Source organism: Neocloeon triangulifer, unplaced genomic scaffold (assembly GCF_031216515.1).
Source record: "Neocloeon triangulifer isolate White Clay Creek 2 clone unplaced genomic scaffold, ASM3121651v1 ptg000009l, whole genome shotgun sequence".
In the NCBI taxonomy this organism is placed as follows: domain Eukaryota; kingdom Metazoa; phylum Arthropoda; class Insecta; order Ephemeroptera; family Baetidae; genus Neocloeon; species Neocloeon triangulifer.
The window spans coordinates 4103957-4131248 of NW_026775551.1; the positions used below are offsets into that span (position 1 = coordinate 4103957).

General features: G+C 34.4%; 5 protein-coding genes across 11 annotated transcripts; all 5 read right to left on the reverse strand.

Annotated features, from left to right (window-relative positions):
• Positions 1-10533: 10533 nt before the first annotated feature.
• Positions 10534-12808, reverse strand: LOC132195427 (retinoid-inducible serine carboxypeptidase-like). 2 transcript variants are annotated; one of them, XM_059617408.1, is made up of 9 exons: positions 12670-12764; positions 12271-12533; positions 11988-12218; positions 11819-11929; positions 11515-11752; positions 11267-11452; positions 11136-11213; positions 10919-11073; positions 10534-10803 (listed from the first exon to the last, which is right to left on the reverse strand). In XM_059617408.1, exons 1-9 carry the CDS (start codon positions 12722-12724, stop codon positions 10672-10674), a joined length of 1449 nt encoding a protein of 482 aa, XP_059473391.1. In that variant the 5' UTR covers positions 12725-12764; the 3' UTR covers positions 10534-10671. The 2 variants fall into 2 exon arrangements, with proteins under 2 accessions (XP_059473391.1, XP_059473390.1); XM_059617407.1 differs by having other exon boundaries at positions 10535-10803; positions 12271-12536; positions 12670-12808.
• LOC132195426 (hyaluronan-binding protein 2-like) lies at positions 12804-17373 on the reverse strand. 6 transcript variants are annotated; one of them, XM_059617402.1, is made up of 14 exons: positions 17193-17373; positions 16984-17098; positions 16652-16712; positions 16370-16546; positions 16196-16314; positions 15633-15836; positions 15351-15465; positions 15088-15273; positions 14442-14663; positions 14276-14391; positions 14011-14169; positions 13756-13918; positions 13582-13704; positions 12804-12940 (listed from the first exon to the last, which is right to left on the reverse strand). In XM_059617402.1, exons 2-14 carry the CDS (start codon positions 17095-17097, stop codon positions 12804-12806), a joined length of 1896 nt encoding a protein of 631 aa, XP_059473385.1. In that variant the 5' UTR covers position 17098; positions 17193-17373. The 6 variants fall into 6 exon arrangements, with proteins under 6 accessions (XP_059473385.1, XP_059473383.1, XP_059473388.1 ...); XM_059617400.1 differs by having other exon boundaries at positions 16981-17098; XM_059617404.1 differs by having other exon boundaries at positions 12871-13008; positions 16981-17098.
• A 585-nt stretch (positions 17374-17958) lies between these two features.
• Positions 17959-20496, reverse strand: LOC132195385 (retinoid-inducible serine carboxypeptidase-like). Its single transcript, XM_059617337.1, has 9 exons — positions 20342-20496; positions 20042-20283; positions 19468-19698; positions 19297-19407; positions 19027-19243; positions 18801-18974; positions 18666-18743; positions 18172-18326; positions 17959-18113 (listed from the first exon to the last, which is right to left on the reverse strand). The coding sequence occupies exons 1-9, from the start codon at positions 20397-20399 to the stop codon at positions 18006-18008; spliced, it is 1374 nt and encodes a 457-aa protein (XP_059473320.1). The 5' UTR covers positions 20400-20496; the 3' UTR covers positions 17959-18005.
• Positions 20497-20672: 176 nt separating this feature from the next.
• Positions 20673-22995, reverse strand: LOC132195384 (sodium/hydrogen exchanger 9B2-like). The gene is made up of 9 exons (XM_059617336.1): positions 22697-22995; positions 22536-22646; positions 22267-22478; positions 22029-22211; positions 21807-21982; positions 21639-21745; positions 21271-21579; positions 21070-21171; positions 20673-20997 (listed from the first exon to the last, which is right to left on the reverse strand). The coding sequence occupies exons 2-9, from the start codon at positions 22632-22634 to the stop codon at positions 20719-20721; spliced, it is 1467 nt and encodes a 488-aa protein (XP_059473319.1). The 5' UTR covers positions 22635-22646; positions 22697-22995; the 3' UTR covers positions 20673-20718.
• Positions 22996-24020: 1025 nt separating this feature from the next.
• LOC132195383 (sodium/hydrogen exchanger 9B2-like) lies at positions 24021-27219 on the reverse strand. Its single transcript, XM_059617334.1, has 11 exons — positions 27143-27219; positions 26954-27088; positions 26824-26890; positions 26650-26764; positions 26380-26591; positions 26094-26276; positions 25597-25772; positions 25437-25543; positions 25077-25385; positions 24869-24970; positions 24021-24813 (listed from the first exon to the last, which is right to left on the reverse strand). Exons 1-11 carry the CDS (start codon positions 27147-27149, stop codon positions 24622-24624), a joined length of 1605 nt encoding a protein of 534 aa, XP_059473317.1. The 5' UTR covers positions 27150-27219; the 3' UTR covers positions 24021-24621.
• Positions 27220-27292: the final 73 nt, after the last annotated feature.

Genomic DNA, 27292 nt, shown 5'->3' on the forward strand with positions numbered 1-27292 from the left:
CGTTAATATTGAATTAAATTAAAGAATTTAAGATCCATTCGTTTTTACATTAAAATTTTTTTTACATATATAATCAATTATTCAATTTAATTATTTGCAATCTACATACGTTTTCTTTGAATGAACAAATATATTAACAAATTTTCTGCTTCTTTTCTGTAACTATCACAACAGACCAATGAGCATATTATTATAAATTTTTACTTCAATTGAGAGACTAATTTTGTATGTAGTATTTATTTTATATAAGATTTGAAAGAAATTAAATTTGTGTAAGATTATTTTACCATAACTGGAAGTTTATGATAAATAAATAAATAAAATGAATTTTATAAAAAAAGATAAATATTTATATTAATTAATTTTAAGAGTAAAATGAGTAAAATTATCCATGCACTATTCTTAATTTAATTTTAAAGAAGTTATTAATTAAACAAAATAATTTTTTAGCATTCTCATTTCTACAAATAATATCTAAGAACTTAACACTTTTTAGAACACAAAGTTTAGCAACATTATAATATCAGAATATCTCATCCTTCGAACCCGAGCTCATTTGTTTCTCGTCAGGCAGAGGCGAGAAATTAATTTGGTGCCGCGGACCAACTCTCGTCGAAACAAGAGACCTCAATGAACAGTAAAACATGAGCTTTTTGATAACTCTATATTTTTCATCCTCTGTGTGTGACAGCATTCCTGAAATTCTCCAGGGCCAAAAAGTGAAGATCTAATCTGGATATCATGTTTCTCGCTCACCGTGCTGCTGGGCCAAGCTCACCTTTTAAGCCCACGAGCAAACCCCTTTTTTTCTTCGTTTTGTAAATCGAGTGATATTTTGCAAACGACTATCAAAAGAAATCAGGAGCGACATTTGCATCCAATTACAAATATTGCCTGCCAAATAATGCAAATTTATAACAAACAAGATGCAATCAAGATAAGAAATAAATTTATTTATTGTTTGCATAATTATATAAATAATAAATTATATATTTTTAATAATAAATTTTCTCTAACATAAGTTTGCTCTCCTGTATTTGTCCGCCTGTTTTTACTCTCATCACGAAGACACTTTTTTATACTCTTGTCTCATTTTGTGGAATCAGTAGGAGGTATTTTCAAACATTTTGACCGTGAGCGAATCCAATTTTTCCTCGTGAGATTTCGTTGTATGTTTTTTTTTTAACACTGCGTTGACTGATTATTAGCCTGCCGAGGATATTTTTTGACGTCCCACTGTCATTGTGACCACCAGGCATTTTTTATTCCCCAGTTCTTCGCGTCCTTTTCCTTCTAGATGGATGACCCTGCATCTCGGCAGACTTTTCATAATAAGCGATGAATGTTTAATATTATTTTCTGTCTGCACGATTACCATAATCAAATCTCGCCGGGTTCCCTGAATTTTTTCTCGCTCCTATCAACAATAAAAATAATTTTTGGATGCTTACCAACTTTTCGTAGCGAATCGAAGACTATTTTAATCAAATATTATTAATATTTGTAATTACATATATTTTTTTTTATTATATCTGCTGTATGGTGTCGCAATAAAAATCACTTATGAAACTGATGCAATTTTCAGGCCCTTCCCTTGTCACGATATAATATTACACGTCGGCGGGGAATTTTTAATTCCTCAATAAATTATGAAAGCGTTTTTGAAACCCTCCCACATTCTTTCATAAAAAATAAGCATCAAAGAGATGCGGAGAAGCTGGAGAGGAGGACGTTAAATTTTGGTGAATGAAACCCTAGCACGTCATATCGTTATGCCCGGGCAGAACAGAAAAGAGGAAAACACAAAAAGTCAAATGTGAATTTTATATGGCGCAATAAAAAGATGATTTTATTTTGCAGTCGTAAAAAGTTTGGCGCGATATCAAATGGATCAATGGATTAGCCGACCGGCAATGAAACACATGCAAAAATGTGAAACTAATTTGCAGCATTTCCTAACTATTTAAAAATTTTATTATACTGTTATATGCATGATCTGTTCTGTACATATAAAGAAAAATTTTAAAATAAACAATTTACATTATAAAAAAATTACAGAACTTAATTAATTTATATTTTTAATAGCCATATTTTCTTAATTGCCATTGTGTTTTTAAGAATTATAATTCCCAAGAGAAGGATCAACGGCGGGAGACGAAATGAGCATAACAGGAAGATGGATCTGACGGATCAGAGAAGGAGGCAGGTCCATTTCAAAAGTTGTCATTCCGATTGCCACGCCGGGACGGCCACAACATCCACCACACCTTCGAATGGAAAAATAGTAGCGGCCGACGATTGTGTTTTGTATTACACGGAATACGAAGCTAACAAATTTGGACGAGCACCAGTGGAATAATATAAATGAAAAGGTAAAACCCCTTTACCTGCTCTCAGCGGAGAGCAGTCACTCACGCTGCGGCCCCGGCTTAAAAAATCTAAATGCCTACACGTGAGTAGCTTCTCCGTTTTTTTTTTTTATTCCGAAACAGAGAGAGAGAGAAAATTTAAAGAAGCAGTTGAAGAGCTGTCACCCACTTTATCCAACTTGTCCGCCACCAAAGAAGCGGAGACGAGAGAGATCAACTCCAGAGTTATGGTGATATCACTGATACTTTTTTTTTAATTTGCCATCCAAAATGCCGATCTTGTTTTAACAAATATATAAATAAAAACGGCAGTTTCTCTTATGTTATTAAAAAACTTTTAAATTGTTGGAGACAAAAACAGAAGTAGCCAAATTATGAAATAATTTTATCATTTAAAATTATTTGCGACAAACGGAAGAAGAACGCAATTCTCAAAAGCAAAGATTCTCTTTGCTAATATAAAGAAAAATTATCTATAATTATTATATAATATCAGAATAAATTTAATTATTTAGGAAGTTACAATTAATTATAAACTTTAATACAAATTATTTTTGCGTCAGGCGTTTTTAGACATCCATTAGTTGCGATATACCCTATGTGCTTTCTTTTAAGTTTGATATAGTTTTGATATTAATTTAATTTATTTTTGATTGAGGATTATAAATAAAAATTACAACAAGTCTAGTCCTAAAAAGACAGATAAATTGATTTTTAAATGAAGAACTTAATTGCAATTTTTGTAATTACTACTTATTGGAAATATTTTAAAATAAAAATTGCTTTCCAATTTTTTAATTGAAAAAACTAAACTTTCTCACATTTTTCATCGTAATTTATGGCTCCTGGCAAGAAATGGAAGAGGGGGCCCGTGAAAAAGAAGTCGGCTTTGGTAGGAATAGGACGATCGAGTCGGTAATGCGGTGCTTCAGAGAGTGTTATTATTATTTCATCATTTATATCTCAGCTGATTGCGGCGCTTTTTTATCACCACACAAATTTATTTTTCACGAAACACGCCGCTGCTCTCTAAAGACAGAGTAAAAACTAATTTATCAAGTTAAAGCGATGCCGAGGCCTTTAATTAAGTGGCCGACCGACCGGCCGCGGCCGCGCGCAAGTGAATAACTCCTTTAGTTAAAATCTCGTGCTCTCTCCACTTGTGCATGCCCTCCCATCTCCAACACCTCTGTTTTTCACAGAATCGTGATGAGATTCACGCAGTCCAAATATAAATTTATGTTTGTGTGCTACAAAGAGCAGACGAGGCTTTGTTCGGCGCATTCGATCGTTCCGCAAGCACCGCGGCTCGCGCCGTGAAAATGCAGAGCAAAACAGCAGATCTGGAGGTGCCGCCTCTCGATCAGATTTGCAAGGAGAAATTTGTAGCATACCATAAAATTATTAATTTATTTGAGAAATATGTATAAAATGAAGCTTGTTGTTTGAATATTATTATAATATTAAAAGAAAAGAAAAAAATAAAGAAATATTAATTTAATTAATTATTAATTAAAATTTGAAATGACTGAATATATTGGAATAACATAATTTTATTTATCTTTTGTTAATTTATCAAATAAATTCCTCTTCTTTACATCTTTACAGCATAAAATAAGAACACACTGCTGCAGGTAATCCCTTTTTATGTCAGGGCAAAATGAATCTGTGATATATTTTCACTTGCAAAGACAGAAGCGAACAAATAATTTATTTTTATTTTTCCTCTCCATTGAAATACGCAGCATTTCACATCAATTCAAAATAAATAAAATAAAAGTTATTGAATTTCTAAAAAAGAGAACTGTTAACGCACTATTATGTAAGTGAATTAGAAATTAAAAGTAATAAATAAAGCACGGAGAAAATTTTGAAAAGTAAAATTAAAATCTTTTTTCTTACCTTTAGAGTTTCTTCAAAGGTCCCATGGACGTCTTTTTGATCCTGGTTCTTTAAGCTAAAAGTTTTCGATATCAAATAATGACGAATCTGATATGTTCACATTCATACTATTCACAGGATCAAATAAAAAAACAGTTCACTAAAATCACACACACAACAAACACCAAAAACTGTCCGCGGCAACTGTCAACTGAATCCATTCAGTATTGAAATTGAATTGATGGAAATTGTATGGATGTTTTGACGTTTGTACGTGTTTGAGACTGTTTGAGACGTTTGAGTGTTCAGTACAGAGTCATGCAGCAAGAAGGGAACGATTTGGAATTAGGAATGTTTGAGGAATGCGGGCAGCAGAGCAAGCAAAACTTATTGCAACCTCTCATCTTTTATTGTTTTTTTTTTTTTTTTTTCTTTAAACAGGCATAGTTTCGTTTGCCCTGTTGTTACATTCATCGCCACAATTACACTTTTCATCAGTTCCTTTTTAATACTGTATGGATTCAGTTGCGCTGCCGCGGACAGTTTTTGGTGATTTTTGTGTGTGAATTTAGTTAGTGTTTTTTTTTTTTTATTTGATCCTGTGATTATGTGCAGAGATTCGTCGGTATTTGACATCGAAAACTTTTGGCTTGAAGAACCAGAATTAATTAAAAAGACGTCCAGGTGACCTTTGAAGAAACTCTCAAGGTAAGAACAAAGATTTTGATACATATTACTTCTAAAATTTTCTTCGTGCTTTATTTTTTACGTTGTAGTGCCGTTTTTTTATTTATAAAATGATTCAAATTTTTTTTATTATCGGCGTTGAATATAATTTAAAAAAATCAAAATCAATTAATTTTTTCATCCATGCGAGTTGGTTTAAATCGGCGCATTCTTTCGGACGAACGATCTCATTTCGGCGGCCTAGCTCGTGAACGGCAACGAAATCCCTCCTATCAATCACACGCAATTTGTCGAGCTGAAAAAACGCGAAATGCATGCACGGGAATAAATAATCATCATTCTCGCCTCGCACCGTCATTAATAATTTTGTCCAGAGCTGGCGATTGCACCCTATCATCAAAGGACTGCGCTCATTACTCACAATCATGCACGTGTGTATTTATTTATTATCATTTTTCTCGGCCGCATTCATCTCTCGTCATCAGCAGCTTTGCCCATTATAACATATTTTTTGATAAGCTGCTGATGAAGCCGAAAGAATTCTTTGTCGCGCTGAAAGAAAGACGTGTCAACTCTGAAAAAGAGTCGACTGTGAGCGATCGAGTTTGTTTCTTTGGGCTAATGACGTGCATTCAGCAAAAATGTCATCATGTCAGCACCCCCATTTTTATGCATCAGAGTCTTCTTATAAAATATATATATCCTGCTCTAAATATTGATAGTAGGTTTTCATATAACATAAAACATAATATTAAGAGCAAAATCTGAAATATTACCAATTTTTGACAAAAATTAAATGTTATTTTTTAAAGCTGTACTTTTTTGTAAATTTTCTCATGTGTGTGCAAAAATTCAAGAAAACTGACAATTTCTGTTGAGAGCATAATCAGAATATTTTTTTCCTTTTTGGGGGAAAATGTTGAAACTAGAACTGCTCTTAATAATCGGAGCAAATAAAAAAGATATTTAGCAGAAGTTTCCTCATCGAACTGAATTGTTGAAGTTATTTTTCATTAACAATGCCGTGTGATGTTTCTTTCTGTGCATACAAATTTATAGAGAGACTTTATTTACTTCCTCCATGTATGAAATAATTTAATGGTTATAATTACAGGAAAAATAGGTCAAAGATATTTTTTGCTTTTCCGTGAAATTAGCCTGCAAACTTATTTCTCTCTGGCTTTTGAGTTTGAGAACTGCTTGAAATCTTTATCGAAATAGTTTTTACAAATTTAGATAAGATAAAATTATGTTTTTAAATTTTAAGTGGAAATTTACACGCTATCATAGAATTTGTATTTTTTTTTCATTTCTCTGAGACATGTTAAACATACAGTATTTTAACATAATCCAGGAATAAATAGGTTTTTTAATTAACTTTTGAGCTTCAGTTTATAGTTTGGTGTGTATAAGACAATCTCGGGCCACAATTTTTCAAAGAAATGAGAAAGTTTGACAATTAAAAAAAATTAAGCTATGTATATGATTTTTTAATAATGGTTAAATTTTATGAACAGTTTTAAAAGCTTCTATAAAATGGCTGAATTAAAAAAAAAAAAAAATTATTCAGTCAGGTCAATGGTTTTGTTTTCCAGAAATTAGTGCGATTTTCTTAATATATATCATGATTTTTTTACGGTTTCATATTTAATATATTTCATCTTCTGATTTAATGCACATTATTTGAATTTTAATACTGCACATAAAGGTTTTTCAGGTATAAAAAAGCGCTGGTTAATATAACACCAAATTTTCACATGGATTGGTTGGGTTATTTCTTGAAATGTAATTGAGCTGATGAAAAAAATCTAGCTTCCTTTTGAGAGTAAAAGTAAATATTAGGGGATGCGTTCATATTTTGTCTGGTTTCTATTTTATCTTGCAAGTGACGTGGGACGTTGGTTAGTTTCTCTCCCAGATATATATTTATTTTCCCCATTAATATTCCACTGCTCGTGGTATTAATTTCCATTCATTTGGAAGCGCATCTGTTGCGGGGCGGCGTGTCCTGAGAGATGTTTTGTTTTTCTTTCTCTTTAATTTTGACGTGTCGGCCTCGATTGTGCTCCGCTTTTCACGTCGAGGATATTTCCAAACGTCAGAAGCGAAAGGGGCGGCTGCGTTTCTGTAGCCGCGGCGTGTAAGTAATAATGTTCAGTGACAAGTCGTCCCACATTCCTATCAAGATTATTTTGTTTCCCTTAATCCGCGTGTGGATTCGTATCGAATATTATTGAAAAGGTGTTATGAAGAATTGCCTTTGTGATCGGTAAGTCAAAAGGTATTAACGAAAGCGCGGCCCGCGAGAGATGACGGCGCACAGATTATATTGTGCAGCCAGATTAATCCTCGCGTGTATTGGCCTATAATACACATTCTATATGTGGAGAAGATGATCAGTTTTGCCGCGGCTTCAGCGCGGCGGTGAGACAAAAGGCAGTCGTAAATTTTCAAGCCCATTCCCGCCCGCCCATTAAAATCCCGGCGCACTCGTCGGTATTTATTAGTACGGCTATTATTATCTACCGATGCCTCCAGAAAGCGTCTTCTTGCAGATTGAATTTAAATAATTATAATTTTACTCACAATAATTCACACTTTCAGTATAAAGAGAAAATTTCCTAACTGCAATCGTTAAATTAAAAGGAATTATTAAATATTTTAGGCGCTTTTCTTCTTTTTCGTTGAATAATTATTTAATAAAGATATTTTTTTTTTCTTTTTTCAAAACGTTTACTTTGTTTTCATATCTGCAGATGATCCAATTTTGAGTGATAAAATATTTACTGCTAGCATTATTTTTATCCAAAGAATTAATAGTAATTATAAGTGTCTGTTTTAAACTATAATAACCCATACATAATAAATATATTTATTTATTTTGTTTAATTTTATTTTTAATATTTAATTTATTCCTTTTAATTTCTATTTTTTTTTTTTTTTACAAAACTAGGAAGGCTATTATGGCTGAACTATTCAAAACCTTTTCCGATTTCGAGAGAAGGTTTAGTTAAAATTAAAAAAAAAAATAAGTCTTCCATGAACCGTGAAGCACTAATCATAAAAATATGTTTTTATTGAACAAAATTTTATTTGTAAATAATTAAAATTTGAATAATTACAATATATATCCTGACAATGATATTAAATCTATTGGAGCCTTTAATTATCGAATTATGTAATATTTTATCCCCAATATACATGTTTATGCGCAAATAATTTATATTGTCTTTTTGAAATAAAATTAAAATATTAGTAAAAATAATATGTTATTTTTACTTATATTTATTATTCAATATTGATGAACGACGCTAACAAAACCATTTGATAATAAATTGTTAACGCTTAACATTTTTCACCTGAATTTTATGTCTACATTTTAATATGGACATCACAGAGCTCACCACACACAAAAGAAATGAAGGGTGTATAATATAATAATTCATAACTGTGATTTTTTTATAGTTCAAAAATCTCTGATTACCCGATTGATATCGCTGCGAGTGCACGCAGCAAGGTTTTTTTTCTCTTGTGTAGCATTATCAGAGCTGATCTGGCCGCGCGAGAATTATTGCCTTTAATTTATTATCTCTCAAAGAGCAGAGAATAAAAGTGCTCAGTGAAGCACCTGAAGGTTCTCACTCCCGTCTGCCTATTTTGTACCTCAACTCTTGCGTGCGCTGCTTTTAAAATTTCTAAATACACTCATGGGTGCCCAAGGTGGGAGCAGTGAAGGTGTTTGAGTTATGGCTCTTGGGGGTTGTAATTATCTACCGAGAAGTTCACACCTATATAATGACTTCGACACTGAATGTGTGATGCGGTCTGCATGAAAAACGTTCGTCTAAAACAAAAATGTGGTTCCTTTCATACAATAAATGCAAAATAATGTGGTTGAAAGAACAGTCTCAAGATGGGCTGGAAAGAAAGAAAAATAATTACCGTTGAAATTAAATTTAGTGCAAAAAATAAAATATTTTGAAGAAAATAATGGATTTTTTGCTAAATAACATTTTAAATAACACTCTATTAGTTCTGGTTTTGTTACTGCATTATTATTATTGCAATCTTCAATTGAATCGAGAATCTAGATAAAATTATCAAGATTTAATTTTAAATTTTTTAAGTGAATCAATATTTAAAAAATTTAACATAATTAACTATTTTATTAAGTTTTATAAAAAAAAATGCTTTTCGTATTAAATATGGAGATATTATCTCAATGATCATAGATTTTAAAATTAATCTGTTTGTGGATTTGGAGGGCCTCGTCTTCCTAGTTGTCTCTGGTTGGGTTGAAGGTTCAGGTAGTGCCTGGTGAACGTGTGTGGCCCTGCAAGTCTTAACGCTGCCGTAGACCAGTCGCTTACAAATAATTATGTCCGCCTAATAGCCCTTAATGTTAGACACGGTGTGAGAAAGAGGGCCGCGCTATTAACTCACTCGCACATCGATAAATTCTACCGCAGCCAATAATTCATCCATGCATCACGTAATCGAGCCGCCTTTATTTATGCCGCTCTTTCTGCACACGGAGAAATTTCACACTACACAAGAGAGGCGATAAAGCAAGAAGACTTTAATTAAAATTACGAGAGACGCTAACGAGCAATTTCTCGCCTTTGAACTGCTTTGCTGCCGCTTCGATTGTGGTCTCAAATCAAGAGCAATAATGCTTTGAAGGTCTTGCCAACGAGTTTCCATATATTTATCCATGATCTATGCGCTATACAAAATCATTATTGATCGCTTACTTGTGCGTTTCTAAGACACATTTATTATATTTCATATTTTTATTTACAAACTATTTGGAAAAAATTTATGTTTTTCGCTGCTGAATTTTAACTGAAACAACTGGAAATTGGATTTACTTTGATTATAGTTTTATAAAAAATCTTCTGCAAGAAGCGTATAAAAAGAATAGAGTTGAATTAAACTAAAATTTATAACTGATCAATTTGATCGTGGCAATTTTATAAAAGTCATTTTACAAGAAGCGCAAAGCCTGTTTTCTAGTAGATTTTGGCAACAAACAATTCAAACATACAGTATAAATTACATTTTCTTTTTAAATTTTTTTCCTTATATATACTTTGAAAATTTAGAAACACCCGGCGTTTCTATTCATGCTTCAAAAAGTTTTCACTTTGCCCGAGGGACGTCTCTGTGATCGGAGGTTGCGCTCTCGGTAAAGGAGAGGCATCTCTCTGTATACCATGAAACTATTTCAATATGCGGATTCAGAGAGGCACATAAAATAATATTTATTTATTTTTTTAATGCCACGCAGAATTACTCAATAGACTCAATGCATAATAATATGTTTTCTCAAAAAACAATAATAATAATAATAAAAGAAAATAAAAAAGTTATATAAGAATTACTGAAAATTAAACGTTCAATTAAAATAATTAATTCTAAAATTTTTACTATACTTTTTGGTGCTTTATGTTTTTCTAAATACATTATTTTAATTTTAGAAAGAAAAACTTATATTTAAAAGAATTAATTTCATCAGTTCTGTGTAAGAAATATTGCATTTTTTGCTGTTAAGTAAAAAACTGCTGTTAAAAAAATTAAAAATTTGTTTGTATTTCAAATTTTCACTCACTTGGACCACCATATAATCATCAACAGTTATTTATTAAACACTGTCGTGTACAACATAGTTAACGATAAAATTGCACATCATAAATAGTTATTTAAATAAAAATTAATGCTTCTATTTTTTAATTCAGAAAATTTTATCCAAAATTTTCTTTGACTCGGCCAAGTACTCTTCAGTGATTCCAGCGTTTTCCTCTCGTGGAAGGCCAACAATGTCACGCATCATAACAATCGAACCCAATGGGTTGTCATATGGAATCTGTAAAAATTAAATATGAATTTAAAGGATAAAATTAATTATGAATATCAGTTGCACTGACAAAAATCAGATATTTAATTTATTTTATAAAGAAATAGTTTCCCTTTTTCCTTACCGAGTGTCCTGCTCGGTTGACCCACCAGAAACTGAAGCGACCGTAACGTTTAACAAAACCTTCAGTAAATCCATTTACAGTGAATGCGTTGCGGGGCGCTCGAATCCAGTCTGACACATTCGACCATTTCATATTCTCAGCCCAAATCAATTGAGCTTAAAAACAATGGATGAAAATAAGAAAATAGGAAACACATTTTTGTTTTTAATATATTTACCAGGAGTGTTGCAAATCAAGTCAAGTTGACCATTATCAACAGCCACCGTCAGATTCGTCTCCTCCAGCAACTTTTCAACTGGAAACAATTTTTTCAAGATATTTTTCACATAACAATTTTCCTTAAACTACCAATATCAACTGCTGGTTTCATAAAGTCCACCCAGTTAGCTTTAAAAACGTCAGCGCTCTGGTCACTCCAGTGGTTCAAATGGTGCAAAGTGGCACTCAATTTATCAAAAACTGGCCCATTCATGAGATCGTTGATTGACAGTCCATTTTCATCATCAGAACGGAAATTAAAATCAAAGGCCCGTGCTAGGGAAAAATAATAATTATTTAAATAATGTTATATAATATAATTTAAAAAATGTTCCTACTTTGAACCTCATTATCTTCTTCGTCTTCATCATCAGTTTGAAGATCTGATTTCCCCAATGTTGGCGAGGTCTTATACATGATATTGTAAAAGTCAACTTTGTGCGTAAGAATCGTGATCAAGACTTCCGTGTTGGACCAGCACCTAGTTGCTCTTTTCCATTCTCCCTTTTCAACGAGCGTCCGGCACTTTGCCGCGTATTTGTCAATCATTTTGAAGCGGCTCGTGTCAACTAAACCCTAAAAATTGAAATTTGTATAAAATTAAAAAAAATTAATAAGAGGGAGAGAGATTAAAAAAATTACGGCTTGCAGTAGATACGGAGCCCAACTTGTAGTCGAGTCAATTGGAGATATCCAGGCTGACCCAAGTGCAACTCCTTTAAAATTACTTTCAATTTCTCCTGCCTTCATCGCCTTTGTAGAGAAAAAAAAGAATATTTAGAAAATTTAATTATGATTTTATAACGTATACATTAGCCATTTCAAGTCCAAAGTGAGCTGCCATTTTTCCACCATACGACTGCGAGAAACAATAAACCGGCGTTTCTTTAAAATCAGGATACTTTTCATAGAAGAGTTTCATGAATGAAACCAAGTCGAGAGCAATTCCAGTGGCATTGTTTGCCAAATCTTTTAGATCGTCCACGTATGAGTAGCCGGCACCAACTGGGTTGTCCAAATAGAGAATATTGACGTGGTGAACCTTTTACGAAAAATTAAAATTGCAATAATTTTTTTTATTATTTTTATTTTACCCATGAAGTATTTCTTGGCTTCAATTCTAAATCAAGAGGACCCATGCCCTTAAAATTCCCATGCCCTGAGCCACCGGCGCCAGGTCCACCCTGCAGCCAGATTACAATAGGAAGGGTCGTTGGGTCGCTGGCGGCAGTCGAGGTGTAAAGCCAATAAAACATATGAGCTCCGGGCCTCACATCTAAATAACCCCAGTCTTCGCCACCAGGGTCGGGAATGTTACTTTTGTTGGTTGGCGCCGGTTCAGAAAGTACTGACGTTGCTACTGCAATATAATAAAATTGTGGAATTTTTTTAAAAATGAAAAATTATAATTTAAAAAAAACCTTTATAAATGTTATTTAATTATCAATGAAATCAATTAAAAATAATTTTTGATTCAAAATTTGTATACGTACCTGAGTCATTGACTAAAAGGAAGAGAATTGAAACCGTCGTTGCAAATAGACGCATTTTGCTTGAATGGCGTTTGCGAACTGACGAGGTGGCAAACAACTTCTCTCGCCTTTAAGGTGTCGCAGCAACAGAACAGTTAGGTTGTGAGATTCTCATCAGGATGACCTTTAGAGTGTATGCGTGACCGCGCTGCATTAACATATCGGAGAAGCGCGTGTGTATCTTTGCTTGCCACTTTAAAGAAAAGATGTTGCGCAGGTCCAGGTTTTGCTTCTTAACGTGAAAGAAAAAAGAGTCGTAACTGATTTATTGCTGAACTTGGAGACAAGGAAATGTAAGGCCTGCGAGAATAAAGCTGTCCCTTCAGATTTTCAAATCGTAATGTTTTTCATGAACTTCTTGGAACGTAGACAGAGTTATTTGTTTGTTTATCAAAAAATTATAATAATTAGGTGTTGTATCGTAAATTATTAATTGACCTTAAATAATTTCTCAATATTCTTAAATTTAAACACAAATTTGAGACCTAGGCTTGCTGAGAATATTCTCCCCAATGATTTACTTCTTGATTTAGTTTCAATTAAAATTTTCATATTTTTTCCGGTGTATTATTTTTTACGTAATAATATTCATGTATTTGCATTGTAATTTTTTAATTTTATGGAATTAAATTAATTTCACAAAGTAAGACTTGATGAAACATTTTTTGATGCAATGTAAATGAAATTTTCAAAACTTTTATGAAATAAATTTAATATCATATTTATTTTAAGTCTATAACATACGCAACAGATATTAATATTTTTTTTTTTTTTAATAATTTAGGTCAGGTGTTTGGTTCACGATCCATTCCATGTGATATGTTATATCAGTGAATATTGCATAAAAGTTTGGGTTGCACAACCTCTTTGTACCTTCTGGTAAGACTCTTGTTACTTCTCTCCCTCCGCTGACTATGCCGCGTAGAAAATATCGACCGTCAGCTTGATTGTATATTACGAGTCCACCACCACTATCTCCTGTGCAGACGCCCGTGCCTATAATATAATTTTTTTATATATTTCGTGCCAAAAAATTATTCTACACACGATTAAGTGGAAAACCTGCGCAGAAGTTTTCATTTGGGCTCAATGCTCCGGAAAAGAAAAGCTTGCTACTCTCATAACACGTTTCGTGCGAGGCTATTTTTATTTCCACGTGTTGCAAAACATTTGGCTGAGTGAAATTCGTCGTGTAGCCCCAGCCAACTACCTACAACGATTTAAAATGTTCTTTATTTATCGCGGAACAAATTGACCGGCACAAAAAAAAATTGCACTCCAAAACTCGCAAGATTTTCTTACGCTGCCTGTTGTGTTGATGATTTTGTCCTGGTTGTATTCATCATTCCAAAGGCAAATTGGCCTAATGATATTTGAAAAACTAATATCGTTGGGCGAGAATATCAAAGCTATGTCATTTTTCATGCCCTTGTAATCAGGATGAAGGGTAATATTTGACGCCTGTAGGAAATTATACAAATTAAATAAAATTTAAACAATCTCATTTTTAAATTTACTAAAATTTTGAGAAAAATATATTATAATTTCATCTGCAAATAATAATTACCCTGAATCTGTACCAATGTTCACTTTCTTTAGGGTCATTTTTGTTGTGCATTCCAAGGATAACTTCTACAAAATTTGCCTCCAATTGAACGCCATTGCTTATCAAACAATGTGCGGCTGAAAAGAAATTGAGCATTTACAAAATTTCTCTTGAAAAATGTACCAACCTGTGATGAGAACCCTTTTGGAAATCAAAGATGCCCCACAAGCTACCGGATTGGGACCATCTTGAAAATGCAACGTGAGTCCTGCATGCCACGGACTTTGTCCTCTTCTAGAATCAATGCCTCCGTTGATAAACACACCCCATGCTTCTTCGTCGTCTCTTTTTCTACGCCTAAAATTCGCCACTTGACCACAATTATCGAAGCTTTGCTCTCCACGAAAAACTAAAAATTATTAGAAAAGTGAAAAACGAGCTAGTCCTCCATGGAATTTTTGCAAATTTTTATGCAAATAAAGTAGAACTGAGATCCACCAGTTTTTGTCACAGTCTGCTTCAACCGTATTTCACAACCGAATCATAATCATATAATTTTTAAAATAAATAAATTTTCAAGCACTATTAAAATAACAAAATCGGTCTATATTTAAACAAAATTTTAATTTTTTGTTAGATTGGGATTTTTTCGAAACATTTCTTTCTTTTATCCTTGCTTTTATTTGAGAAGTTTCGCAGACCGCGGCCTAAATGTAGCCAACAGCGTTTTTTTTCTAAAAAAAATTTTCTTTACCACGAGGACAAACCCGTTTTCCGCTAAGATATTTCGTTTCAAAACTCAAATTCATTGCACAAACATAACAAGATCTTACATATTCTTGGTTTTAATTCGGACGTTTTTTTCAGTATCGCCACATCGGCGGCTGCAAAAACAATCTTTTCCATAAGAGGGAGCAAATCAATCCATTGCAGATGTTGTTTATCTGGGAGAAATTTAAATCGTAAGCCTCTTAAAAAGTGACGCTTCTCTCTTTCAATAATTAAGAACACTCCAACGTCTGTAAGTCAATTTAAAAAAAAAAAGAAAAAACACCTGTATCAGGAAAATATGAAAAATATAATAAATATTACATACATGGCTGAAAGTAGGAAGTGCAAATTGTTTTCCCATATATGTCACAGTCCAACTTCGTAATTATCTTTTCAAAGCAATTTTCCTCAGACTTGATGTTCGTTTTTGTAGCTATTCCCTAATAAAAACAGGCAAATTAGTGCAATTATACCTATTATACCTAACTATTATATTTTTTTATTTTTTTCTCCATTCAAACTACTTAAAGACAATCTTGATTTTGGCGTGAGGCCAACACAATAGCCTTATAAGCTAATAGGGAAAAAAACCAATTTTGATACTTACAACCATGTCAGTTTGCTGCTTGAAAATATAAGTCGAATTCAAATCGTGCTGGTTATCTCTGTTCCATAGACAAATGGGCTTTAAAGTGTCTGAAAATTCGACTCCTTTTACACTAATAATTATGATTGCAGCTTTGCTTAATGATCCATTTTGTTGATGCACTTCTTCTAGTTCTAGTTCTTGAAAATCTGTGATGAAGGGCACCTGTGATTACAATTATCGTGATTTCTGAGAAGAACAACATCTAATAAGTCAACCAAGGCTCAGTGCGGCTGATGGGATTATTTTTTTCTATTGGCAGTTTTAGCATAATATCTATGATAGCCTTTTTTGTCAAACAATATTAAATGTTTCCCCTGATCCCCAACAATTTTCTATTAAATGTGTGTTTTTTGTTTGTTAATTAGGCAAATAAACTATCACATTTAATGAAATTTTGATAAAGAATTTTATTAAAATCGTATTTTCCTATAAATGGTGTGATTCTGGAAAGATTTTTGGAAAGTTTTTTTTTTTAAAAACTTGCAATAAAGTAAATTTATAAAATAAAGATTTTGACTCACCTCTTTACTGAGCAAATTGCGTCGCCTAAAGCAGTTTTCACGTTTTTCATCTATACATTCACCACCATATAACATAATTTCGTCTACATCATCAGTAGTGTTGAAAATCCAATAGCAGTCTAGAAGAAACTCACTTTATGAAACTAATTTTTTTGTAATAAAAATCCATATTACGAAATGCTTGGCTGTAAAAGATGATTGTTTTTTTTGAGATGAGCAAACCTTCGCAACCTCTGTTTAGTCTGTTTTGTTTTCTGATCACAATTTGCCATGGTGCGATTCCTTTCTTTGATTTCCATTCACCACAATCTTTGAAACTCAGATTTTCCTTCATTTTGTGAGCGCGAAAAACTACAGAAATAAAATATTTTTCAATTTTACCTTTAAAATATTCTGCGTTGATTCGCATTGATTTGCATTCTTATAGAATTTTATACTAATTATATGATTTTTTACCTGGAGCAGGGTAAAGAGGCTTACTCTTCTGGTAATTCCAGCACTCGGTAAGATTTATTTTCTTTAAAGATGACAATGTTTAATTTTATAATAAATCCTGACATTAACTTTAGTCATTGTCCTAATAATTATACACTAATATTTTTAAAGTTAATTATTTTATAATGTGTGAGCATTATTGGTTTAATTAATAAACATAATATATGATCATATTAATTATTTAATTATTCTCCATGCTTTATCATGGCTGTGTACTAGTTTTTAATGAGGTAAAAATTCCTTGCTCCTTCAAAAAATTAGCTATCAATAGAAATAGATTTAATACCAACTACCAGATCATGACTGTTTTCCTGATATTCCTGATGTTGCTGGTATTCCTGAGACCTGATGGGACGAAGAATGTTCATGCAAGTCACAAGGACAGAAATCTTACTTAAATATTTCATCCTAAATAAAAAAAAGATGAGCCATTATTTTCAATCACTAAAGACAAAATAGAAAATGCGCAGTGAATAATTTCTTATGGAAAAAGGAACCTTACCTTAATCCAAGTTTTCTGCACGTTAAGAAACTTTAGGATACCCGTTGAGAACAAATAAATATTTGCATCGATTATTTTCAGAGATCTGAATGTTATTGACCGTGTGAGGCTCTACGAGCGGTTTGTTTTATCGCCCGAGTGTCACTTGTGAACCAGTAGAAAATGACCTCTCTTGTGCGCTTCATTTATTTAACTGAGGTTATCACCAAATGCTTATTTGTAAAGTCATGCCAAGAGAAAAACTCTTGCTTTGCGCTTGATTAACTCCAACCGGATGTTACAACCCAAATATGTAATAAATTTATTAAAACCTTGTAAATTTTAAGCGTTTGTTGATTTAAATTTTGGCGGAGATTCAAGCGTCGTTCCACAAATAGTGTTAGTGCCAATTTCCAATAAAGCAAATTAATTACTAAAATTATGGTGTGTTTGCTACAACACTAAGCATGTTAGTTAATAATAAGTTAGCAACAATAATAGGTCACGTCACACAGCACCAGAATATTGTTCTATCATAATGTCCTAAATAATAATCCAATCCTAAAAGATTTTTCGGATTTTTCGTTGCCTAGTAAAAATGACAGCAATGTTTATTTTTTGATAAGCTGCCCTTTCTAGTCAGTTTCAGTCTTTTGAAAAATTATTTCTTAAATATTTTTGCCTGAGAGAATTAAAGGTATTAAAAAAATGAATGCTTTTCTGCAGCAATTTTTTTTTTAAAGTATTAAATTATTAACTGATGTAAACATAAAAAAAAAACGACGCATTTATTAAATCACGTTGCAATTTTATTATTATTTTCAGAACTAAATATTACTTGCTCTCTGCTTCTTCGTTGTTGAATTCAACGTTCTTCTGCGGAGGCAGTCCAACAACGTCACGCATCATGACGATTGAGCCCCACGGGTTATCAAAAGGCACCTATGAAGCGCAGACAGATAATTTTCGAACCAGTTTAAAAATACCAAGAAAGTCTTACCGAGTGACCAGAGCGGTTGATCCACCAGAAACTGAAGCGTCCAAATCGCTTGTTGTAACCCTCAGTGAGACCGTCAACGGTGAAAGCGTTGCGGGAAGCACTCAACCAGCTGCCGACCTGTGACCAATTCATGGCTTCAGACCATACCACTTGGGCTAGAAACAAAATGAGTCAAAATTAATGTTTAAATATTAGTAATTCCATCAAATCATATTATTTTAAAAATCAACTGATATAATTAAATAAATAAATAAATATATGCATGCCTACAATGCAACAGTTTTCAAACAATTTAGTTCAATACAATATTTTTTATTTTTTATGGGGTGCTTTTAACATATTAAAATTATTTAAATATTAAATATTTATATTATTTGTTATTAAGAGAAATAAGCAGAGAATTTTAAATGTTACATACAATAAAACCTCAGTATATATATTTACATATTTAGAGATAAGATAAATGACAAAAAGAGTTGTTTTGTGTCACTTACAAGGAGTGTCGCAAATCAAGTCAAGCTGGCCGTTATCAACAGCAACTGTGAGTTCGGTTTCGTCGAGCAACCTTTCGACTGGAAAGTAAAAGTAAAAAATTAGCTAAAAAAAATTGGAATTATTCTCAAATAAACCAGCATTGATGGCGGGCTTCATGAAATCGTCCCAGTTTGCATCGAAAACGGCGTCACCCTGAGCGTCCCAAGGGTTCAGGTAGGGCAAGGTTGCGCTCAACTTGTCGTAAATTGGTCCGTTCATGAGGTCTTCAACGGCCTTAGAACCCCTATTCGCCAACTTGTAGGCTCGCTCTAAATTTGAAATATTTATTTAAAACTCTGTAATTTTCGTAAATGAACGTACTCCTGGGATCCTTAATTTCAAGAATTTCCTGAAGGAAGATGGGAGGGGTTCTGTACAGGATGTTATAGAAATCGACGTTGTGTCCGTAGATGAGGACGTAGATCTCGGTGTCCGACCAACACTGGGTGGCTTCGGTCCACTGGCCGTTGTTCACCAAGTCGCGGCAGCCGGCGGCAAAGTTGTTGATGAAATCGTGACCCCTGGTATCAATGATGCCCTTTAAAATTGCAAATGAAACTTTTTCCATTCATTTTCAAATAAAAAAATTACAGTTTGCAAAAGGTAGGGTGCCCAGCTGGTGGTCGAGTCGATCGGGGAGATCCAGGCAGAACCAAGGGCGACACCCTTGAAGTTGCTCACGATTTCACCTGCTTTGATAGCCTAGAGAGATATTTTATTACTGAAATTTAGGCCTTTCGTTTAAAAATTTAAATTTTCTACCCTATCCATTTCTAGACCGAAGAAAGCGGCCATTTTTCCACCGTATGACTGCGAGAAACAGTAGACGGGGGTGTTGAGGAATTCGGGGTATGTGACGTAGAACTGCCTCATGAACTCCACCAAATCAATGGCGATCTGGGTGGTGTCCGTCGCCAAGTCGGCCAAATTGTCGGCGTATGAGTAGCCAGCACCAACAGGGTTGTCGATGAACACCAAGTTGGCGTGATGGACCTACAAAAGTCGAGTTTTTTCAGGTATAATCACAAGTGATTTAAATTAGAGATGGGAAGAATTGGTGTTATTTTTAAAATGAACTAGAATTTAATATTTAAGACCCACTTATACCGGTCAAATATTTTCACCTCTTATATCTTTTCATAACTATATTAGATTGAAAATTTTATCCAAAATCAAAACTTTTAAATCATAAAAATTACTAATTAAAAATAGCTTTAAAAAATTAATTCATGCAATTAAAAAGCTATTTGTCATTTATTTCTTAAAAAAAAACCGCCACCTCAACCAAAGAAAATCACCTATTTTCCCAAATATATCAAATTTGAGCAAAAGTTACCCATGAGGAGTTTCTGGGCTGCAGATTGACATCCAAAGGTCCCATTTCTTCAAAATTTCCGTAAGCGGTACTGCTGCCGCCAGGGCCGCCCTGCAGCCAGAGGATGATGGGCAAAGTGGTGGGGTCAGGGGCGGCGGTCGAGGTGTACAGCCAGTAGAACATATGGGCACCGGTCCTCACGTCAATGTAGCCCCAGTCCTCACCCCCGGCGGGAGGAACGACCTTGCGGCTTGGAGCGCCCACTTAATTAAAATCAAATTATTTAAAATTAATTAAAAAAAAATTAAAGCCGAATTTTACCTGCTACGTGGGCGACCAAAAGGCCGAGGATCAAAGTTGCCGACAATCGGATCATCATGATGAAGTGGCAAAATTAACCGAATCTCGGCGCTTTATAAGTTTGGGTCTCTAAAAACCTTTATCAGCCACTTGAGAATTAACATACAAGTTTTTTCGTCAGTAGATCAATCTGAGCTGATTACAAATGAACGAAAATTTTCATATATAATGCTGTATGAATAATAAGCCATAAGCCTATGATAAGAAACATTTTGATTGATATTATTCACTCAAATCTTGACCCAATAATGAAAACAATGAAAAGAATTTTTTTTATTATATTAATGGAATATTTATTTGAGGGCAAAAAGCAGAAATTTAATTTTTTGCTCTCATTTTTAAATTAACTCAGGTGAAACTGAAATTTTATTTTCAATTCTTAAAAAGCTTGTTGTCTCTGCACTTGACGCGCGTCTGACGGCTCTTTTCCGCTCCAAATTACTACTGCTCGCTTTCTTTAGTAATCTGGGTCCAGTTGTTGCAATCAAAACTGCGCCGAGTGGTGCTGTCAAGAGGATCGAGGTGACACAAACAATGAATACAATTTTCGCCGCCTCAGATAAGCTCTCATCTTCGGTATCCTTCACCAAATCTATTGCTGCGGGTCCCAACACGGCCTATTTAATAATACATTTTTTTGTTAAAACCTGTTTATTTAGATGGAAATAAAGATGTGAAAAATTTGATACCTGAACAGTTGCTTTTGCCATCCACGCCAAAGCAACGAAAATTTTCTCTTTGGCGTTAAATGAACTTCCTGTGAGCAGCACTAGCGTTGCCAAAAATCGTATCTGAAAATTTTATCATAATTTTATCACAAGGAAAGATAATTTTAAATTTCAATTAGATTTTATAATTTAAATGTTTTCATGATAAAAAATAAAAATTACCAAAAGTGGAGCGACAACACAGGCTGCTGCTAATCCCACCGTTTCAATCGGCAGCTCAGCCACCTTAATTTGAGCACCAACAAGTCCAAAAACGATGGGCTCGAAAAATTGCCACAGAACTCGAAAGGTCAGAGCAACCTGATTTTGGCCCACCGGCATTCCTTGACCCACGAAAGCTGTTCCTGCTCCAAAGGCGGCCACAATTATCGCCAATGGACCAGCTCCAGACAGATTTAAATAGTCAAATCCCAGAATTACGACGAGACCATTGAGCAAAAGCATAAAAACGCGAATTGATATCGCGTATGGCTGGAAAATTAGGTTTTTATTATTTTTCAATTTAATTAAAATATTAATATTTTAGTTACATCGTCCTTATCTGGCACGAATTTTAATATTAGTCCAATTAAGCCTCCGGTGAGAATTCCAGCACAAACTGATAACGGACCTTGTATAATTGAGAAAATCAACGAACCTAAAATTTTATGAAAAATTAATAATATAAATATCAGATATAGATCCTGTCAAAATTTTACCGCTCGTAAAAATCAAGCTGCTAATAACTCCAAAGGCGGAAATTGAGATCGCGTCTTCAATTCCGGTCACAGCAAAGACTAGGGTGGGAACACCTTTGGCCACTCCAAAGCCTCTCTCTCGCAAGGAAATTAAATTTGGTACCACTACTGCAGGAGAAACCGCAGCCTCGATGGCACTAATAAAAAAATTAATTCATGCTAAATTAATATAAAAAACCATACCCAAGCATAAGAGCCCAAGGCCAAGATAGATTCAATAGCCACCAGCTCATGGACGCCACGCAGCACATTTCAATGGCCCACGGTATCCAGCCCAGAGTCAGAATCGAATATTTCAGATTTTTCACAGACTTCGGATCCAAATCCAATCCAGCCCTCATCATAATTATGACTAGAGAAACCTTTCTGTAAAGAAATTTAATAGCAAATAATAATTAAAATAAGTGTATTGAGGGCGCACCTTATTATTTTGATGAGATCTGAATACTTTCCCTCAATGGTGACAACACCTGCGCTCTGCAGAGCCATCCCCGCTAGTAACATCCCCAGCAAACCTGGCAGTCGAATTTGAACGGAAATCCAGCCCCCAGCTTTGGCAACAAGGGCCAATAAAATTAATTGCCAGAGCTGTCCATTTGGCGGAAGAGCATCTTCTCCGAGCAATAGCAGAATCTTTTGAATTGATGAGAAAATTATAAAAGCAATAAAAAATAAAAAAAATATCTCAACCGAACACCAGAACGTGATTCCAAGCACCCATAGTGCTGTCAGGCGTGAAACAATCTGCCGACTAGGAAGAAAAGAGCGGTTTCTTTTTGTTTTCGGCATTGAGATTCGGTCCTTGTTTAAATTTAATTAATTAATTAAGTTATTAAGAACAAATTACTTACCTTGAAAAATTCCTATACAAGGTACTAGGAGATAATTAGCAAAAAGCCATGTTGAGGTGAAAACAGCAGGTTGAATTTCGAACTAATTGTGTATTTAAGTGTTGCCATCCAACACTTGTCTATTAGTTAAATTGCATTTGTCTGATTCTTTCTGTTTTCACATACCCCGCCCAAAGTTGAAGATATCAATATGAGATTTTCACCACTTCACCATCTTAGTTTGGAAGCGACTTTCCTAAATTTTTGACTAAAAATTTTCAAAATTGCGGGTTTTGCGGGACATTTTGGAAAAACAAAAAAACGTGATTATCTCAGCTTCTGGTGGTCGTAGAACAATTTTCCGGGTACGGCTGAACTCGTCTTAGCAAGTTCTACAACTTTGCTGTTGAATGTAAAATTTTAAGTCAAAGGTCAAGGTCACTTTGGGTGACCTGAAATTTTCAAACTCAAATTTGGAAATGTGTTGCATGATGAAAATCATTTTTGAGATAGCCATTCGATTTATCATGAAATTTTACATAATATATGTCAAAATTGCGATGTTGATATTTTTAGTTTAATTTAAATAAAAATAAGAATATTAAAAAACGTAGTTTTTCGCACCTCGGCAGGCAGTGTCAACAATATAATCGTCTGTAACTTTTGTTCTGATGATTTTAGGTACAAAGTAGTTATGACCAAAGTTAATCTCCACGTCAAGACCAATCGATTGGTGTGTAAGTCAATGACCTTTGGTGACCTTGAGGTCAAAGGTCACTCAGGTCGGTGACCTGGGGTCACGCGACCTAAATGTGTGATACGTACTTAGAACGGTCTTGTCAAGAGGATAATTTTAGACACCAAATTTTTTACTTTACGTCTACTACAAATCGAATAATTATAATTTTTCCTAATTAAATGCAGTATTTTGAGTGAAATTTATTGGAAATTAGAGATTACTTGCTTTGTAGTAGACGTAAAGTAAAAAAATTGGTGACTAAAATTATCCTCTTGACAAGACCTTTCTAAGTACGTATCACACATTTAGGTCGCGTGACCCCAGGTCACCGACCTGAGTGACCTTTGACCTCAAGGTCACCAAAGGTCATTGACATACACACCAATCGATTGGTCTTGACGTGGAGATTAACTTTGGTCATAACTACTTTGTACCTAAAATCATCAGAACAAAAGTTACAGACGATTATATTGTTGACACTGCCTGCCGAGGTGCGAAAAACTACGTTTTTTAATATTCTTATTTTTATTTAAATTAAACTAAAAATATCAACATCGCAATTTTGACATATATTACGTAAAATTTCATGATAAATCGAATGGCTATCTCAAAAATGATTTTCATCATGCAGCACATTTCCAAATTTGAGTTTGAAAATTTCAGGTCACCAAAAGTGACCTTGACCTTTGACTTAAAATTTTACATTCAACAGCAAAGTTGTAGAACTTGCTAAGACGAGTTCAGCCGTACCCGGAAAATTGTTCTACGACCACCAGAAGCTGAGATAATCACGTTTTTTTGTTTTTCCAAAATGTCCCGCAAAACCCGCAATTTTGAAAATTTTTAGTCAAAAATTTAGGAAAGTCGCTTCCAAACTAAGATGGTAAAGTGGTGAAAATCTCATATTGATATCTTCAACTTTGGGCGGGGTATGTGAAAACAGGAAGAATCAGACATTTTCAATAATCCGCACACCACACTGATAAGGACCAAATTGATAAAAGACTCTCTGATGTATCGTGCAGCTCTACATTGTGCCACCAGTGTTTGATAACAAAACAATATTTGTTTGCCTTGCAATATATTTCTTATCACTATTTTGGTGCCGGAAAAAATATAAATTTATAATTTTTTCACTCTTTAATTACATTTTAAAAATTTCAACCTTTAGTAACAATGAGGAACTTTAAAAACTGATTATTTAATTTTATCTCCTATCGTCAGAGTTCGTTGCTTTTCTGAGGAGCCGTGGCCCAGTCGTCGCAATCAGAATTGCGCCCACGGGTGCCGTCAACAGAATGGATATGACGCACACGATAAACATTATGTTTGCGAACTCGGCAAGCTGCTTGTCTTCAGTATTCCTGACCAAGTCAAGTGCCGCAGGTCCAAGAACAGCCTTTTAAAATAATTATGCCGAAATAACTTCAATTTAATTAATTAATTTGATTTACTTGAACTGTCGCCTTTGCCATCCATGCCAGAGCAACGAAAAACTTTTCCTTCAAGTTCAATGAACTTCCGGAAAGAAGCACCAGCGTGACAATAAACCTCACCTTTAACAAACAAGATAATACAAAAATTCATTTTATTGTTTACGTATTTCTCCATAAGGACAGAAAATAAAAAAGGTTTTAAATTTAAAATTATTTTTTCCATTACCAGTGCTGGTCCGAAAACGCACGCGGCCGCAAGTCCAACCGTGTTTGCTGGGAGCTCGACCACGTTGATTTGAGCGCCGACGAGGCCAAAAACGACTGGCTCGAAAAATTGCCAGAGCACGCCAAAAGTTAGGGCGACTTGATTTTGGCCGACCGGCCAGCCTTGGTAGGCGAAGGCCGTTCCTGCACCAAAGGCGGCCACGATCACGGCCAGCGGCCCCGCACCGGACAAACTGAGGCGGTCGAAGCCCAAAACGGCCACCAGGCCGCCGAGTAAGAGAAGAAAAACGCGAATCGAAATCACGTACGGCTGTTGGGAAATCTTTATTACGGGAAAATCAAAATAATTTAATTTATTTACGTCATTTTTATCAGGGACAAACTTTGATAGAAATCCAATCAGCACCCCTGTTAATATGCCCGCGAAAACGGACAGGGGGCCTTGCAAAATTGAAAATACCAGAGACCCTGGAAGTAAATTATTTTAAAAACTATAAAAAAAATAATAATTGTTAATTTGCCTGTGCTAAACATGATGCTGGTGATAACTCCGTAAGTAGCAATGGAAATCGCATCCTCGATTCCCGTCACCGCGAGCACCAAGGTTGGGACACCCTGAACCACGCCGAAACCCTTTTCTCTCAGCAAAATCAAATTTGGAACAACCACTGCTGGTGACACTGCTGCCTCCACAGCACTAATATTTCAATAGAACTTATGAAAAAAAGTTGAATTACTGCACAACACAGATATATGAATTTGAATAAATTTCTATTGAATTTGCATTGGATTCTGAGGCCAACCTACACTAATATTTTACTATTTAGAAAAAAAAACCGGTTTCGTATTTTCCAAGGCTTTGAAAATCTAAATCCGCAAGATGAAATCTAACAATGAAACTCGAGAAAAACAACTGATTTTTGAAGAAGAAATTGAGAAAAAAAAAATTGAATAAAATTCATATAAATATGTCTGTGTTGATATGGGTTGCGCACATTTGACTGAGCAATTACTTTACCCTAGCATGAAGGCCCAAGACCAGGTCATGTCAAAAAGCCACTTTGCCATGCCTGCAACACAGCACATTTCGACTGCCCAGGGCATCCAGCCTAACCTCAAAATCGTGAATTTCAATTTCTTAACAGAATTGGGGTCCAAATCCAATCCAGCTCGCATCATAATTATGACCAGGGAAGCTTTCCTAATTTAAAAAAAAAAAATAATTTTTAACATAACAATTTGAGGAATTAGAGTAAAAGTAATTAATTAATTGTTTGCAGATCATTTAAATATTTTTTTATTACCTTATTACTCTGATGAGACCTAAGTACGGACCTTCAATTGAAACCACTCCGGCGGCCTGCAGGGCCATCCCCGCCAGGAGCATCCCCAACAGCCCAGGCAGCCGCAATTGCACCGCGAGCCACCCGCCGGCTTTTGCCACAACCGAAAGCAAAATTAAAAGCCACAACTTTCCGTTCGGCGGAGCTGCGTCCGCGCCGACCAGCAATAGAACCTTGTGAAAAAATTTAATAAGACATTTGGTGATCACGTTATTATATAGAGTCGCGAACTGTTCCCCATGACGCGAAGCCCAGCAACCAAAGTGCAGTTAGTCTAGTCGCTCGCAATCGCGTTGGAATGAAGGATGATTGTCTCAACTTTGTCCAGACATTTGTGGCGCATATTCTTAAATGAAAATCATCCAAAATTAAACCATGAATTTCTATATTTAAATTCAGAGTTACTTGATTGAATTTCCATTTGGACCAAATGATGGTTGAGAATTTTCGCTTTTGTTATTTGGAGTTTTCGCTACAAAAATAATAATAAATTTGCCTATTTAGTTATAAAAAAAAATTAAAATAATATTCTAACCGTGCAAATTAGTTTCGTCTGCTTCAAAACCTTCATTTAAATATGCAGCAGACTTCAGTTGAAAATCATTTTCTCTCCTGCTAAATGACAAAACTCTTGGCAGGCTTGGTCGATTATTAACAGGCACGTCTCCAACTACCGTGTTAATAAAATTATTTTAATCAAAGTTTGAAAAAGTTTGAACTATACCTGTCATTTTGAGAGTTGTTTAAAAGTAGAGCGCCATTAGCAGCGTTCAGTGCGCTCGTCCGCCTTTGACTGACTCGACAGGTGCTACTTTTGAGAAATGTGTTTGTCCAAACGCTTTAATGAAAACAACAAACACCTGCAGAGCGACTT